The sequence below is a fragment of the Lytechinus pictus genome, chromosome 4, assembly GCF_037042905.1.
Source record: "Lytechinus pictus isolate F3 Inbred chromosome 4, Lp3.0, whole genome shotgun sequence".
Lineage (NCBI taxonomy): Eukaryota > Metazoa > Echinodermata > Echinoidea > Temnopleuroida > Toxopneustidae > Lytechinus > Lytechinus pictus.
Genome location: NC_087248.1, coordinates 4,025,125 through 4,044,371, shown reverse-complemented (window position 1 = coordinate 4,044,371; position 19,247 = coordinate 4,025,125). Strand labels below are relative to the sequence as shown.

The 19,247-nt window shown below is 34.2% G+C and overlaps 1 protein-coding gene across 1 annotated transcript; it reads left to right on the top strand.

Moving 5' to 3' along the window:
- Positions 1 to 8,123: 8,123 nt before the first annotated feature.
- On the top strand, positions 8,124 to 18,807 carry LOC129264617 (uncharacterized). The gene is made up of 10 exons (XM_064098105.1): positions 8,124 to 8,360; positions 9,811 to 9,878; positions 12,896 to 13,657; positions 14,115 to 14,357; positions 15,131 to 15,272; positions 16,012 to 16,140; positions 16,887 to 16,952; positions 17,144 to 17,209; positions 17,385 to 17,432; positions 17,781 to 18,807. The coding sequence occupies exons 1-10, from the start codon at positions 8,231 to 8,233 to the stop codon at positions 18,080 to 18,082; spliced, it is 1,956 nt and encodes a 651-aa protein (XP_063954175.1). The 5' UTR covers positions 8,124 to 8,230; the 3' UTR covers positions 18,083 to 18,807.
- Positions 18,808 to 19,247: the final 440 nt, after the last annotated feature.

Genomic DNA, 19,247 nt, shown 5'->3' with positions numbered 1-19,247 from the left:
ACTATAAGCCAAATTAAAGTAATACAAAGCTTTAAGTATCCGACATTCATTACTAGATTAGATATGCTCTTTTAGGGTATGGAGGATGGAGGTAAGGATGTGAATTAAAAAAAAACTGTTATGTAGAATAAATTTAGGATTGTAAATGAAAATTTATTCGATAAGGTGCCTGATCAAAATGTTTGTGCGCTTGCAATGTATTCCTTTTTTTAATCATGAAGGGGCATTGAAGGGGCTGAAAATATCAGGATAATTTTCTTAATTCAACCATAAATTTGCCAGATAACTTCACACAGAGCCACTTTTTATGAGACTAAAAAGAAAAGTGCATAATTTGAATTTAGTGGCGGGGAAAATTGCAAAGGCCACGATCACAGTTTTAACCATTTACTACATATACAGCTTTAGCAGGGATTTAAATACGAAAATGACGTTAGACATGACTTGTAAGAGCGAATCAAGGACTTCACAAATTTAGTGACTGAATATAAGAATATCAAAGCACAATTCTGAAATTGTCAGCCCCTTCACTGTAAAATGAAAATAATTTGAATTCACTCAATAAATTGGCATCATTGAGTGATTTCAAATGGCAAAAAAATCTTATTTTTCCAAGTATTTTTTGGCAGTTTTAAGTAAGATTTACTTATTTTCTTTGCATCCATTTTACTAAAGTAAATCAAGTTACATCAATTCAATTCAATTAAGTAAAACAATCATTGAAGTATATTTTTTTTAATAAACCCATAAAATGGGGGAGTGGACTTTCGCGACTCGAAAGTCTGCTCCCCCATCGTCCCACTTTCAAGTGGCATCATTTTCATCTGACATATATCCAAATATTAGACTTTATGCATTTGTCACTTACCTGATAGGTACTGACATTTATATTTATACGCGAACGGTTCATTCTAACAAATAAAACAGTGAGAATAATGTTAATATTTTCCGAAAACCTAAAAAGAAATCTGAAATTTTCTGGTGAGTGACTATTTGATGTTTTTTTTTCTTTGATTCAACAAAAGACTAACATATTTTGCACACCCTAATCCAAAACTATTTCAAACACAAATAGATAATGACAGTTATTTAGGACACGTTTTAACATTTACTTGCTCCTAATGAATGTTCAGGTACTTTTTATAATGTACTATGCTTTATCACGCAGATCGACTTCAATATAAATATAGTTTGAAAGTGCTCCTGCAAATCATTATTTTGTATTGTTGGATGTTTATTTGGCTTATGTTTCATAATCCAACCTGTTCTGAAAACTTCCCTCAACTTGATAGTTTAAAGATTTGTTGTCACGCTTCAAAATTACTTTTAAGTGATCTAATTCTAAGAACTTACATTAACTATTAGATTGCTGATTTTAGTTCTTTATCTCTCTATAAAATAGAATTTGTTCCGACTGTTTAAAACATTTGCTATCATACATGTACGTCAGCCTACTGGTCCAAACTTCCTCGGATACCGTCGCTTTCTTCATCAAATAGAACGGTCATCATTATCATGATTACTATATTCTCATGTTAAAGAGCAAGTTCTCTTATTGCTATTTGATTTATTTTTGCATATGTGATTAGGTTTGGAGCATAGACCCCACGAATATATGAAGATTGGTGAAAGGAGAAAATGCAAGAAACGGAAATTCATGAATTTAATATCAATTTCTGAATATGTAAAAATCTATATTACAAAGTTATGTTTTCATTTTAGAAACGTCAAAATCTTAGCTTGCTCGCATTTTTGCCACACGTGCTACGATCTGTCCCTCAATTTCAGTGGTTCTTTATGTACGCCACTGATCAATGGTGTAATCAAATTTTACTGATAAGTATTTTACTCATTTGCTCGACTTCTTCTTTTCCAAAATGTTGTGGCCCTTGATTATAGATATTTAAGACTCAAGGGTTGTATGCCTTACATGGATAAGTAATACAATGAAACCCTTTTTTGTATTTGTTATCCATTGTTAAAGGTTTGCTATCATCAAATCAAGATAACAATAAGCCGTCAAAACAATAATAATAATAAACCCTATACAGAAAACACACACAAAATGTGGAATTAGACTGATAAGCATAATACACAAGTATAATACAGTCCATACGTACAATAATAAATTACAAATACAATACACGTATATGAGAATGATAATCATGATAATGTTTTATACAAGTTAACATCTCATCAACAAGCTCTGGTCGGACATGTACATTACATGATTCCACGGCAGTCATAAAAAAACCTGAAGTACAATTATATGACGAGGGAAAAGGCATGTAAACTGAAAACATTTCTTCTAATATAGCTGGAAAAACTCAAGACATGAATTTCGTGTACTTTATAGCAATATTAGAGTATGTAAAATATCAATTTCTGAAAGTAAATGAGTTTATTATTATTTTTTGGCAATACATTATTCAAGCTTTTTTTATAAATAGCAATAAAAGTATTAAGACTTTCAAAATTTAGTGCCTATTTTGAAATTTGCAAATATAAATGTAGTATTTCAGTAAGAGGAACGAAAATGTTGAACAATTTGTCAGACTCAATACCAAACTTTTTTATTCGAATATAGAGAGAGTTTAGTGGTTTGTCATTTTTTTTAAACAACAGCACTGTGGTCACCTATCAATAGAATCTACCTGTCTATTATAGTGACCACGAGAAATAATTCACTTGGAGGCAAATTGGGTGTAAAGCAGCCATGCACTTTTCGTCTTGACCTTGCCTGACAGTATAGACAGGTACCGATATTTCTTGTTAACAAAGACTGCTGTATATAGGCCTGCTGTTATTTTTTCATCAAGAAATAAATCCCCAAATGGCAAAAATCGGTTGTATTGTATGATTTACCTGTATGTTATTTATATTACATGTAACAAAAGCTAGTGGATGGATAAATGGAAGGATTTTCAAAACTCAAATCGTGTCATCCACATGATAAAGCTAAATTGTATGACTAATGTCTACCGTTGCGCACATCTTCGTAATATAGAATATTGGTAAATGCCCTCATCATGGAGCTATTACATCCCTCGTGCAGTTTCATGAGGTAGTCTTGCCGAGTTGTTGCTTGGGTACAATTCTATTAAAGAATGGGGGTTAAAGTCTTGGCAATTAACAACAACAATTCTGTACCACAACATCAAGGAAGCACGTACAGTATACTAACATGCAAATATAGATGAAAAACATATATAGGTTAATGGGTTAATGCTGTAGGATCATGGTTAATGCATCTTGAATTCGCCCCATTTATGGTACATCACCCATGCCCTTATACGGGTATGAAAACAGTCAATAACTTTGGAAATTCCTTAATCCTTACAATATTCTTAAAAGGACATTTCATGAGGTTTTAAAAAAATGCTTTAAGATGAGGTAGGGTGAAGTGCTCACATATTATGAGTGAAAATGGTTGACTATTGTAGGCTCCCCAATTACTTTGTTTTTAGATTTAAACCTAAACACATCTTAGCAGGTTTGTAACCACGAACATGATACATATCTCATTAATCAAATATTGCGAGCGCGAAAAGTGAGCTACAATATTTGATATTCAGACCTGAAATACCGCTGAAATAAAGAATAAGAACTGTTTCTAATAAGTCATGTAGAAAATATATATTTCTCTCATCAAACAATGCGAGCGAAAAGCGAGATCTTAACATTTTTAGAACAGAATCAACGGATTCATGAAGAGCATAATACACTAATGCGAATGCGAAGCATGGATTTTTTTAAATATGCATGGAGACCATTAAAGGGGCAATCACTTCAAGTAATCATATACGATAGGCTATACGATACGTATGTCACGGTATAAAATAATACAAGCGCGAGGAAAAGTATTCGGTGTGAATTGTCTTGAAAACGGGATATGTTTTAGGACGAAAATTTTTATTCTCGTTATACAGACCATGATTTGTGAGAGCCGGGATTGATGAACACATACATTTAGGCCCTAATTATGTAGTATCACATTATTGGGAAAATAATATTTCCTAAACTTATTTTTCTTAATTTCCCACTTTTCTTTCTTTCTCCCTCTTTCCTCCCTCCCCCCCCCCGTTTTTTTTTGCCAGCTGATTGGGAGTCACGTCCCCCCCCCCCCACCGTATATTAGTTATCCTAGTCTAAATTGGTATTACATTCTGTATTTTGTAAAAAATAATTATTTTTTAAACATACTAGGTTTGAGTGAATTTACTCCAGATAGTACATGTCAAATTGATCACAGCAATGTAAGTTCAGAGCTCTTGCTGTATAGGTCCACGCATGGAGCTAATAGCTCTATGGTCCATGCATAGAGCTATTTGGTCCATGGGTACAAAATGACACACAAACACTCCCTGATAATCAGACCCCGGAGTAGACCACACACTAAATAACTTGTTTGCACAGATTGGTGATGAAACCCAGTCCTTTGCTTGTGGTTTAAATTCCTCGTAAATGTACAAGGGGCATTGTTTCACAATGAAAGTGGGACTAAGATTTCACTAACAATTCGTTGCCTTATCTCTCATAAAACCTCATTACGGATAATCGCTTCTTTTCTTAAAGGGGAAGTTCACCCGACGAAAAGTTTACTGCTAAAATATCAGAAAAAATAATAAAAATATCGTTGAAGGTTTGAGAAAAATCTATCAAGGTGATTATAATTTCAAGTGTTTGATTTGTGACATCATTTACATGAATTTCATGGTTTTTTTTACCCATATTGGATAGTCTACTTAAAAGAGGGATGGAATTGCAGACAAAAAGATAGATACTTAATCCCTTTGTGAGTGGTTACTGCATGAGAAAGGGGAAGATGTCTATCACAATTAGAAGCAGGTAATATCAAAGGTGAAATATATAAAGAGAGTGATAATTACTGAACAATGTCAAAGCTTAAGCAGCTTCTTAAAATTCAACTTAAAAAAAGACCAAGCTTATATTGAAATCAGGGCAGGAAATCTTATTAAACTGAAACTGAAATATTGTGTATTCTTGGTCTCACACAAGTTACATATAATGTGTACCGCTTCCACCAACCCTCAACTACCCTCGTTTTATTTGAGCAAATTGATAGTAAATAAACTTAATCTATCAACCTAGTACAGGCTTATACAGCTTGTACTCCGATATTTCATGATAGCACGTCTCCATTCCGCCGATAATCACACCATGTGTTCCTGTGAGAGATTTTTTGTCGTTGTTTTTAAGATTTTTTTTGTCAGTTATCAATAATTATATTGATTGATTGAATTAAGTTGTGAAGAGTACGTGTTGGTATATTGGGGGAATATTATGCTAGTCACATCAGAATAATATGACATCAAAATCGAAATTGTAGTCCACTTGTTATTCATGTTTAAAGGTCAAGTCCACCCCCGGAGTCCACCCCAGATAAATGTTGATTTCAATCAATTGAGAAAAGTGCAAACAAGCATAACGCTAAAAATTACATCAAAATCAGATGTATAATAGAAAGTTACGATTGAAACTTGCGGCTTATTTTTCACAAAACAGTTACATGCACAACTTATATTAGTGGCATGCAAATGAGAGTCGATGATCCCTCGATCACTCACTATTTCTTTTGTATTTTATTGTTTGAATTATACAATATTTCAATTTTTACAGATTTGACCAACTTGATTGAACCATACAATGCTAAAACTAGTCATTTCACATATTCAGGGAGGAAAAAAAAAAACTTTGTTTCAAAGGACAACCAGAAGAAATTTGGTGTATTTCAATACAAAACAGATAGTGAGTGCATGATGTCATCAGTCCCCTCATTCATCAGTTGCGGAACGGTTTTTAAAGTGGAGGGGGGGGGGGGCTGATCATGCCAAAAAATTACAATCATATGATCATTTTTACGTTTTTTGTACACGGTTTTGGAAAAAAGAAGGGGGTTGAAGCCCCCCCCCCCCCCCCCCGCGGCCCCCTGGCGAGGGTCTCCGCCTCATCGGTTAAATCACCTTTCCCCGAGTTACTCAAACCACACCGCTCATGAAGGCTACGGGAGTGGCGGGGCCACGGGCCGAGAGTCCACGAAACCGAGGGACCACGAGGCCGTTCATTTTCCCATTAGGCCGAGGGTTCACGAGGCCGAGTTTTCTTATAGTGTACTTCCTTCATTTTCTTTCAATAGGATTCTGTGTACATCAACCAAAAGATTCTGCTAAGCATACCCTCCAGTGAAAACTGAAGTAAAATCTTATAACATGAAGCTTTCGTAAATCGGGACAATAATGGTTTATAATATACTCATCTCACTTACCCAACACTAAAAATGTAGCTGTTGATTCCTTTTTCAACCGTGTATTCTTTGTAAAATAAAATAAAACTGTACTTCTTGACCATTAATTGTGATTAAGGAATCAAATAAAAGAGCAGATATTGAACTTATTAGGAATCTAAATTGATCTAAGTAATTTCAGAGGAAAGAGGAGATTCTAAGCTTTACAATGGTTTTTTTTTTATTGAGTAGTTTTTATTGACAACTTCGATTCATATACAAAATAAAATATATATAACAAACAAATAGAATTTTGATGTCTTTACAAATACCTTGACAACTCATAAATTCAACATATTTTTTTCATGAATGTTAAACACAATGTTAGACATCTTCCAATACATAATTATAAATAACATTGTTGATAATTATATGGTTGGTCACTATCATCGATGATAAATTTCGGTTTCGTTTTTTCTGGGACGCACTGTATAGCGTGCCTTAAACTTACACTGCCTTTTTTATTTATTAGTTGTGACTTAGTAACGATGAAGACAAACATGCTGATAAAAGAATTTATGGTTTGAGAAAAGTCGGCCTCGCGGATCTTCGGCCTCATGGACTATCGTCCTTGTAAACCCTCGGCCTCGTGGGAAGACCCCACCTGATTAATACCAATCAATAAAGTAACCAAGAATCCCATTGTAGACGCATATAGTGATTAAAAAAAAAATCTTCTTTATGTTTAGTCCCAGGATTAGAACTTCTTGTAATGAGGCTTATACAAGTCATAAGCTCAATGTTGCCGCGTTAATATTTCCTCTCAGCGTGGGAATGTAAACAAAATAATTTACAGACAATCTCGTTAATATGCCAAAACATGAGCGAATCTCACAAATGAACGGAAACTGTAAATGAGTAATAAATAGGAGAATTTGTTAGAAATAGAGTGAGAAATAGAGAAATTGTAGTAAATCTGAGAATAAAATATAGTCATTAAAGGTAAGGAAGGTCCTGGCTGGAAGTATGTATAGCTTAATAAACAGAGTAGAATTCACTGAGCAAAATGCCGAAAATTTCATCAAAATCGGATAACAAATAACAAAGTTATTGAATTTTAAAGTTTAGCAATATTTTGTGAAAACAGTCGTCATGAATATTCATTAGGTGGGCTACTGATGTCACATCTCCACTTGTTCTTTCGTATTTTATCACATAAAATTAGGTTTATTCCAATTTTTTCCTCCAAGATCTAGACAAATTGGATTGACAACTTATATAGTGCATAATATATTTATTACTGCAACTTATTTCATTATAAGGGAAACATAATTATTCACACAAGTATGAAATCATGAAAAAAATATGATTTTATGTAATAAGATAAGAAAACGGAAAGTGGAGATGTGACATCATCAGCCCAAGTAACGAATATTCATGACGACTGTTTTCACAAAATATTGCTAAACTTAAAACTTCAATAACTTTCTTATTTGTTATCCGATTTTGAAGACACTTTCGGCCTTTTGCTCAGTGAATTCTACTCCATGTATTAAGATATAAATATTTTCAGCCCAGACTATCCCTTTAAGAAAGTTCAACTTAAAATAAGTATCATTGTCAGGGTATAGCAAGCGCAGTTGATATAATGTACATAGTCATTGCGCTATAAAAATTGAAATATTGTCATGGAAATATCTAATAATGATAACAACTTAATACAATAGTTTGTTATACCACAGTTCTAAATAAGCGCCAATGGATAGAGTTCTTCTGAAATATACTCATTGCCCAATTCACATCTCAATGCCAACGCCTGCGCGCGCATCCTCAGCACCTGCCACTGACATGAATGAATGAAACTCCAAAAAATTTTAACAGAACCAGAAGTGTGCTTCAACCGTGTTCGCATCGGGGTTTTCTTGAACAATCGCTTGGCTTTTCTGATTCCATTCTCGCTTAAAACAATTTGAGGACATCGCCATCATGGATATTCCAAAGTTACATCTTAAAGCTGATGAATGGTGGAGTTTGAAAAAAGGCATGGAATCAAATTCAGAAGACTGTCGAATCATCGTCAACGACACGTCGAATTACTTAATGGATTATAATCCAGGTAAGTCGCAATATATTTTTGTCCATCATGCTACCATTAATTACGTCCGATTTTACCAACAATGAAATGCATTTATTAAACAATAGAAATGCAACTGAATGCAATTTATGATATTGATATTTCAGCAAAAATAAAGGGCAAAAATATAAACAACATGTACAAGTGAAAACTCATGACTGCCATCGGCTATATAGCTGTTCAACTTTTAAGCATGTCAATTTATATACTAGAGCCTATATAGGGGGTCGAGTAGTCTTGCACTTGTTAAAGGGAAATGAAACCTTTGGAACAAGTAGGCTTGTGTCGAAACAGAAAAATCAAAGAATAAGAACAAAGAAAGTTTGAGAAAAATCGGACAAACAATGAGAAGGTTATGAGCGTTTGAATATTGCGATCACTAATGCTATGGAGATCCTCCTATTGGCAATGCGACAAGGATGTGTGATGTCACATGTGAACAACTTTCCCTTTGATGGACTATAAAATACCCTCCAAATGTCTCTTTTTACTTTTTCTTATGGTGATTCAAACTCTTTATCCATGATGTATTCTTTAAAAATCTGTATTACACGCCCTCCTATAGAAAGAACACATGATCTACTGCTAGATGTGATAAAAGAGGCAATTTTAGTGAAATATATACTAAAGTAATGGGAGAGTTGTTCACAAGTGACATCACACATCTTTGTCGCATTGCCAATTTGAGGATCTCCATAGCATTAGTGATCGCAATATTCAAATGCTCATAACTTTTTCATTATTTGTCCGATTTTTCTCAGACTTTTATTGATCTGTTCCTTTGATTTTTCTGTTTTCACACAAGCTATCTTGTTCCAAAGGTTTCATTCTCCTTTAATGTTCGATAACACGGAGCTTGTCCAGATTTCACGTCAATATGAAATAAATATATAACTATTAGGCATTTACTTCATGATGTCATTGCTATCATTATTGTATCTCAGTATAATCAACAACGTCCCAGATAGGCCCAAAGCTCTTAAAAAAAGAGGGGGAAAATAGAATATTAGTAGATCTAGTTTGTTTGCTGAGATTATAGTGAGAAAAATTGTTCACAAGCATTGTTTATGAAAATGATACCTAACAAATTTACAGGTTTCATATTATCATGTAACTAAGAATTAAACATTCCGCTAGTTCTTCGTAATGATAATGGAGTTTGTGAATTCTTTCATACTTTCATGTATGTATATAATTATTCTCACCGAATATGGAATGCAATGGCAAATTTATATTGATGTTCTGTTAGCTGTTTTCATCATTGAACCCAAGAATCTCCGGATCCATCTGTCTTAGCGAGTAAAAAAAAATAATAAAATGGCAAACGTATTTGATCATATTGGAATTTCAGTTGAGAAATTCAAGGGGAACACATCTGAAGAAAATCTAGGCACTATTAATATGGACATTCGTCATAACTTTGTGTCTACAGATCTCACAGATGCTTCCGACATTGTCGTTGACTTGATGTTGGCCGAAGACGTAGACTGTCATATCAAGGTAAGATTTTACAGTTGTTCCAGGGTATCGATCGTTATTACTTTTAAGAATGTGCTATTTCATTTTTTAGATAACATTTACTCCGAATTCAATACATAACTCAAACATATTTTTTGTCGGCTTTTCCTTATCTCCTTCCTATATTCTTCATTTTCTATTTTTTTCGTTTTGCTTTTTTAGTTTATTCTATGTAATTCTTCCTCTACAGCGTACATAGGCCTTAACATCGTTCTCATTATACTATCCTTAACTAGCTTACTATAAATTGGTTTAGTAAACCAGTTAAGAAGGTCGCTGTGCTTGCGTTATCGGCCGACAGTGGTTTTCAAAACCATTTCACGTAAATTGGCCTTGTACGTTGCTATGGGAACTCTCTAAGTGGGGTGTGGGGATGTTTCGCGCGAAATTCGTAACCGCAGCGTAGACTAAAGCGCGCTCAAAATGTACGAAGATTGCTTCCCGAAGGTTGTGTCCTCGCGTCAACTTCAATAACATTTGTTCTACGGCGGCCATACGACGAGTCGAAAAGCCTCAAAAGGGCCTTTCATTTTTCATTACCTGTGTAGCTGGTACAAAAAAATGTCTAAAAGGTTGTTTTCTACTCGCCGTACGGCCGCCGTAGATCAATTACGCTAGATTCAGTTTCACAAGGGATCGTGGTGGTTATTTCCGAACCAGGGTGACCAGACATCCCGTATTTCGATCCCTTTTTTTTTTTGGGGGGGGGGGTGAATAAACTTGAACTTTTGAATAAATAAACTTGAACTTTGTTCCGGCCTAACAGCAAACCCTTCCCGGGACGCCTATTTGTCCCGTATTTCAGTATATTGAACAAAATATAGTTAATACATTTAAAAGTGAAGATATTTTATCAAATAACCAACAGCAGAGACAACAATAAAATCAATAACTAAACTTTTGCAAGTTCTGCGGTGATTTTCTTGCTAACCCAATACATTGCAAACGAACTGGCCTCCTGCCTGTGTGTGGCAGGCTACTATAAACTGGCTCGGCATGTAGGATCGGATCAGATTCTCAATTGCGCAAACAATCTCACATGATAAACGTTTTTTCCACCAAAATAATCACAAAATCGGTGGGAATTTCTTCTTATTATTATCTATTTATTTATTTGGCCATAAAAAAAACTCTCATTATAATTATCCTATGGATTTCTCATATTACTGATTTGGTGATGTAATCGGAGGAACATTACAAGTTATGAAGTTTTCATAACTAGATCAGCTTTCGTTTTGAGTTTTGTTGTGATCGGTGCGAACTTGTAAAGGGATGGGAGAGATGCCTGTGTGTGATGCCGCGTTGTTTCATCCAATTTTTAAGTTTGACAATGTTTCACTTTGAAATCTATTCATTTCTAAATTTTTTTACTTTTTTAAGTCTAAAATATAAATTAAAAAAACACATATACTCAAGAGTTTTGTTAGATAATTGGATTATTTTTGTTTGCTTGAAGTTTGATATTTTTCCCTTTCTTTCATTTTTCTTTCTTTTCTATCGTTTCTCCATCATTCTACCCTTCCTGTTTGCCCTTTTTGTTCCATCTATCTTTATTTCCTATCTTTCTTTCCTGACACTATCTATCTCTTTGTTTATTTAGCTTTCTTTCCTTCTTTCTCTTACTTTCCTTCTTTTTTATTTCCTTAAACTTTTATTTACTTCCTTCTCCCTTCCTCTCCGTTTACTTTTCGTTTTTCCTCTCCTTCCATTTTTTTCCATTCTCTTCTGATCCCTTCATTCTTCCCTCCCTCTCTATCATCCTTTCTTTCATTCTTTATTTTATTTTTCCTTCTAATTCTTTTCCTCCCTTCCTCACTTCCTGTTTTTCTTCTTTCTTTGTTTGTTTCTTTTTCGTTTTCCGAAGGAAAAACATATTTCCTTCATTATGTCTCCCTCTTACTTTCTTTTTTTTCCTTTCTCTCCTTTTTTTTCTTTCACACATTTGTTCATCTACCCTTCCTTTCTTTTTCTTTCTTTTGATTCATTTCGAAGAATGACGGTAACCTTATTTCTTTCATAAATTTTTTTCTTTCATCCTTTCATTCTAACTTTTTTTTTCCATTTCCCCCCCCCCCTTTTTTCCCCTTCATTTTTTTATTTCTTTTTTCTCAAATCTCTTTCCTTTCTCTCTTTCATTCTTTCGTTCATCCTCCCTTCCAATTCTTTATATTTTTTACAGCTTTAACACTGCATGGCCTTCTTTGTTGATCTTTTTTATTAAGACCTGGCTCGGTCGATCGCTTATGCAGCGTGCTTTGTCGATTGTCCCGTATTTCATTTTGTGAAATCTGGTCACCCTCCCGTTCCGTTAAACTAGTTGCCACTTAACTCAGTCAGTCAGTACATGTGAATTTCTTATTCTTGATATTCCACCGTTAATGTAGGCCAACATGTCTTGTTACAAGATCTTTTAAGCTTCAATAATAAGTGATATGATAGTCATTTTTAGCACAAGTTGGAATGTTCTTAATTAGCTATTAATTTCAGCTCACTTAGACCAAGGACCCTAAAATCATTGTAAATCGGTATTCTGAAATCTTCTTAATGCGATCTTGTTGATGTGAGGACCACCAAATCCTATCTTCAATGCGCAATTTCTTATGTATATATTACCGATCAAAATTCACAATTAACAATTGAAGTTTATCCAACGTCTTCTTTATGTCAAGAAAATAATTATTAATAGTGCGCTCTGTGCGTATACTGATTTTTTTTGGCATAATGGTACTACATGTAATTGCAAAATTGAAATCTTAACCTTAGGTTAATATCGGTCAACTTTTAAAAACTTCCCGCCTACATGGCCTAGGCTCTACTCGAGTTAACATAAAAGTGGCAAGAACACAAGTTGATTGTATTTTGTCATGGATCCTTGGCTTAGAATTAAAGCAATTTGTTTGAAAGAGAACTTACCTGTTGTGTTATATTGTATTATATAACTTATGGAATTGGGTTGATATTCAAATAATATGACCCCTTTTTTCGGTCTATCCCATTAGATCCTGATGAAAAATGGAAAGTGCCTTCTTGCACCATTCGAGAACTGGCGGGGATATAGTATATTTGCTCAAAAAGCCATAGGCCAAGTTACCTCGCCAAATCAAATAATTAACAAATGGAGGCATTATAATAATGGAGAGGTCTGTGAGCCTCCTAAGAAAAAAATGAAAAGTAAAAGAAACCCTGAAGCCAAAGCGATGCTTGCAGGGTATCACGCAAACATTAAGCAATGTTTTGTTGGCGTTTTTTCGATGAAAATTGATTGTCTGGTACCTGCAAATGATACCAGGATGGTGAGAATGCAGGATGGAGATTTTGTCAAATCTTTAACTGCGCGTATGCTCTCAAAACGGAGCATATGTATTGATTCGGCTCCACCGGTCATAGGGCTTATTGACAAAAATATATGTCCTTCTAAGTCCAGCTTCTCGGATGACCTGTTGGAGAGGGGTGCTATCGAGGTTATCGATGGCAACCACTCTGTTCTCGCCCAAAAGGCTGCCTTTGAAGCTACCAAGGAAAAGGTCTTCGAAAAAAGATTGGTAGCAGTCTATGCTGGACTGACTGACCAACAGGCCCTCTCTCTAGGAGTCTCAAAAAATCAGGATGCATGCCATGTCCTCAAGATGACTCCAATTGAGGAGATAAAGCTCTTCCGGCGGGAGCTTTACTACACCAACAACATCCCTCTGACAGAGGAGCCCCCACTACCAACTTCGTTGTACTATAGTACAATAAAGCATATTCTTGGTATATCTACGGTAAGTTTCACTTTTGTAATTTATTTGCATGTAGACCTATGGCTATTGTACGAAAAATGAACTTCTAGTATTCAAACTTGTTTTAATATATTCAGTCTGGTGTGCCCCTTTTGAACTACTAACAAGGGGAAAGGCGTCCAATATTCTTTTCCAATTTAAGCAGACATGTAGGAAATAATGTCGACAAATAGCATAATCTGGTATCTAAAAACTGATCTTGGTATCAATGAAGGTAACAAGATTAATATCTGAGCCTAATTACACGAGAGGAAAAAAAATGATTAATGAAATATATTCAATGCTTGGTGGCATTTTTTGCCACATAAAATGTGAAAGTAACATTGTTATCTGTTTCAGTGACTGTGTAAAATATTGTAAAGCATCTCTACTTTCATATTTTGGTGGTATAAACAAGCTGTGCACTTTGATTATTACAAAGTCAACATTCATCTTTCAGAAAAGTGCTATGGATTCCAAGAGGATGGCAATTAAGTTGGCTTCTCTGTCAAAGAGATGTTTTGTCATCCTTGAGGCTTTAATGAAGGAGAAGCCTGGGTTGAAAGCGTATAAGTTTCAGGCTCTCCAGGGCATAGCAGAGGAGAACGACGTCTTTAAGTGTTTGCAGCGTTTTCAGAGAGACGGGCATGATGAATTTTTGGTCAAATGCTCTGAAATCAAGGGCACAATAAATACCACGCAAGTGAGTTATTTTTTTTTTTATAGTTTAATTTGCTAATATGTGGGCTAAAATGCTTTGTGTAGATTATTTAAATACAAACCCATGCAGAATGGAGCACCAAAACTTTTAAGCAAACTTGTGACTTTGTAAAACATGCACCCACTTTAAACCAAGTTTCAAGGACCATAATCATCTTAAGAAACAAAGATCTTTTGAATTTGTGCAAGACCTGAAAGAACGATTTGAATAGATGTGTGTTATGATTCTATTGGTGTATATCAGAAACCCCCTTGAACCAATGCCGATGGCAAAAAAAGGATTTGGTAGTCATTTATCCTCAATATAGGCTGTGCACTTTTCAGCTATCTGTTGGTGTGCTCTTTCAATTGTAAGTTCAACACGGAAGTGCAAAGGAATAGATAGTTGTAACATTCATTAATTATGCAAAGATCAGGGCCCCGTTTCATAAAGAGTTTACAAGTTGTAAATTTGCCATTATCATAACTACAATGGCAACAAGGTTCAAAAGCCAATCAAAACCAGGGTTACCATGGTAGTTGCCATGATGGCAAAGTTAAAACAGTTGTAACTCTTCATGAAATGAGCCCCAGGTATTTGATTCGTTAAGGTGTAAGCATTGGGGATGGGAGTGGCAGGAATGTAATCATTCATGTTCATAATATTATGACAGATTTTCACTCTTTTTTAAAACTAGTATGATGGTAGTACGTGTTTACGTCATATACTTTTTATATATTTATAATTTATATGTTTATACTCTACCAAAAATAAAGAGCAATCATCACAAACTTGAAGTACATGTAACGCCGCAGACTATCCATGTGACCAAACTGCACCATGCCAATACTGCAACAATAACACTAAATGGCAAATCACGAGAATGGAAAGCAGATGAATTGTTCCAGGCTCTTACAGGTGTGTTCCTATAATACCAATGAATCTTGCTGTAAAAATAGCAGATGAAGGATAAAAAGTATATTTTTCAGAGTTTGAGGAAAATCCACCAATTATTTAAAAAGTAATTATGAAATATCATTTTCTGAAGAAAAAAAATGAAAATGGGTTTTATTGTACCTTTGTTATATCGACAAATCGTTTCAAAACGGCTCCTGATATAGATTTTTGATTGATCATGTACCATTACAAAATTGAAATTTATGCACAATATCATTTTATATATTTCATTATGTATGGGGCAACTGCTGACATATGATGTAAGTCACGCAACTAATCAAACAACTTTAAATTCTATTAATTCTCTTTATGTTTGATGGATTTTCCTAAACAATCACAAATTTTTAAATCAATTTTTATGTTGTTAATACAACATATTTTTTATTAAGGTGAACTCCTCCTTTATTGAATTTCCAATTTCAAATTTGAAAATCAGGTTTACTGCACCCTTTTTATTTATTTTTTTTTCTTATTTTTTTTATTTTTTCTTTGGGGGGGGGGGTTAAAATGACACACAATTTATTCAAATACCTAGACATGGAAGCACTGGCCATACTTTGAAACAATTTAAGATATCAGAGCCTAGAGGATGACTAATATCAAAACATATATAATTGACAAACTTAACTCTTTGTGGATCTGAGCAATAGGGATGGTGTTTAATAAGTCATAGTATTGTGCTTTAATTCACTTCAATAAGATTATACAAGAAATGAAGCAATGGATTTGGAAGGAAGCGGGCCACTGGAATCCTCCATTCTCTCAGGAATAGGAGATGAAGAAGAAGAAGAGTCCAATGAGTCTGACAATGACTCACATGTTGATACTGGTAAGTGGTAGGAATAATAAATGCACTCCAATTAACCAATTATACACAAATAAAAACTAGAAAGTTTCCATCAACATGCAAGGATGCCTGATCATTACGGAAGGGGATGGGAGCTTGTCATTACAAGTAGGACACTGTGCTAGGCAACATGACACTGTATCATTTTTTTGAAGTCCTGACCACGGATATTTTCATCTTTCTGGAAAATGAAAATCAAATTTTAAGATAGATTTTGACATAAATTCAAAAATTCACATCATATATTACCCTTTTCCTTTCCATATGTTCTGTTTCTCAATTTCATTTCTTTCATTATTTTCCAGGGGGGGGGGGGGTGATCATGGATCCATGTACTTTTATAAAGTACGTAAACCAAGTAATTTTGTTTTGATCTGAGAATATTTTGGTCATATTATCCTCACCTTTAGCAAATGTCTCAAATATTTGATTGTCATGTGAAGTAGAAATGTACACCCTTTCTACACACTAGGTCTATATGTAGTCTGCAGGCACTGACCCCTGATTTTCGCAATGCGCTTAGTACATAATGCACAGTCTAAATTAAAGAGACTAGATTAACCAAGTACTGTGACTGGCTTACAAAGAGAGCATATGGAGTCTAGTCTTCACTCAAGACCTGTTAAGTGTCAAGTATGAGTCTGTGCATAAAGACCAGCTGTTAAAAAAGCATTAACTATAGGCCTTTACACTTCCCACTTGTTTCACAAATTTATAAATATTTACAGGAAGAATGAGTGAGCTGATGGAAGTAGAGCCCTTAGCTGTCAGCAGATCTCCGGCTAAGAAATCAAGTAGGTTGTGTTTTCTTTCTGAGATATTCTGACTCTAACAATGCCCATTAGTGTCAAAACTAGATTAAATATTATGTCAATGAATGAAGAAATGTTCTGACTTTCATTTTACAATGTGATTGTGTTACCCAATAAAATTGTTTAATTGTGACCCTCATTAAGATGCAATTACAACTTGTTCATGTTTACAGAGGAGCCAGCTCCAGCAGGGCCCTCAGTTTCTAGGAGGATAACTAGGCAATCTCCGAAAAAGCCAGGTATGTGATTCATTTTTGTGTGTCGTTTTTTTTTACTTTACTTTGCATTCAATTGTTAGAGGACATATGACTTAAGTATCAGTATAATCACTAAATAGCAATGAATAATACAACCTAAACCTGCCATGCCATTTTCAATATGAAATAATTATACCTTTTTTTAATTACATTACAGGTCCTACAATCACTATAGAAGACGATCCGTACGAGTTTGATAATACAGGTTTGTGTCTTTATACTGTGCTATATGCTCAAAAATATAATTCTTCTATATTGTAGAGTTCATTTAAAACAAAATTTATAGTTACACCCATTTTTAATTGGTACTGATAAAGTAAAATCAAACTTAAAATACTAAAATGCCCTAAAAAAAAGAATTTTGTTGAAACAGTTCTATACAAATATTCATGAATGTGCAGCATATAAAGCAAGCTGATGAAGTATCCCCACTTATTCTGTTGTATTTTGTTACATGCAATTAACTGAAAATAAAATGAATTGGTGAATTGATTCAATGTTTATCAGTGATAATGTGCTACACTTATTCTTGATCTAATCTCTGCTTCTTCAGATGATGGAGAGTACAAGATCATAGATGATCTGAGTGATCTCAAAGTTGGAGATAACATCCTGATCGATCCCCCACCCAAGCAAAAGAAAACAGACGAGCCATGGCTTGGGAAAGTCACAAGAATTACGAAAAGAAAAATATTTTTTGAATTTTTTTTGGGAAGTTACACTACTTCTTGGGAGATAGGGGTATATGGGGAAGATTCTGTTCTTCCAAAGCAGGTAGTGTGTATCGTACAGTGGGATGAAAAACTACCTATGCCTAATGGATTAGTTCAAGCATTGAAAAAAATGCTTGACTAATCTTATACTATCTTTCAAGATAGTATAACTACCCTGAAGTCATACATGAGAATAAGCTTCTTTGTAGTTACTCATCTCGATTCTTCTCTCTTCTCTGTACTTGACCTTTCTCTTAGTGTATTTCTCCAATCCTGTTTTATTCTCATCTATTTCTATATCTTCTTTAATACTACACCTGCAAATCTTTAAGCCTTTTGAGGTGCACCTCAAGAGCCCTCAATCTTGGAACACAATTGTTGCATTTTATACTGTGATAAGTATAATTTTTCTGCTCGCAATGTACAGTGTATTTTACCAGTAATGAGCTACTGCATCATTATGTATTTATGATTAATTGACATGTTCCTTTTTTCTAATCCATTCTAAAGTAAAGATTATTGAATATACATGGTATGTAAAGATCTATAAAAGAAAAGAGATTCTGCAAAATGTGTCTTGTAAAAAGAGAGAGTAAAAGATGAAACACTAATCAAATAATGCCCCTGCGAAAAATCAAACTTATGAAAATCATTTTGATCCTGTACAATTTTTTTGTTTAAGTCTCCAAAACCATTTCAACATGCACAAATATGTATGGTCTATTTTTGTATAAGTAATTTATTTTCATACTACATCATTACAATTGATTTCTTATGTATGTTACTGTCAATGGTGTAAATTAAAACACGTAATGAAAATGTGAATATAGTAAATACAATAATAAATAATTATTTAATGATCACTTACCTTTGTATATCCCTATTGTTGTATATCCTTTCATGCTGTGCTACATACACATATTTTTATATGATCTTTGGAAGTGGACCAGATGCCTTCTACCATTTTGTGATGATTCCAGCTCACAACACTACAATCATGCTGTAATTACGTCAGTGGATGTATTTTTAGTCTACAATGATTGCTCAAATAGGCCTCCCGGATAGGCCTGCATATTCTTAAATACAGGAAAGTCAGTTATATTTTTTGGCCAAAATGGGCTGTAATTTAAGTCAAATTGAAGTAGATCTAGACCTGCATTTTCTTAGGCTACAATCCACTGTAACTACATCCAAAGTCAGTTTTATTTTTATTTTTTTATAATTTTTTTTTTTTTTTTTTTTTTGGGGGGGGGGCAGGATGCGCTGTAATTTCAGCCAAATCAGAGTAGATCCATAAGGCAACATAT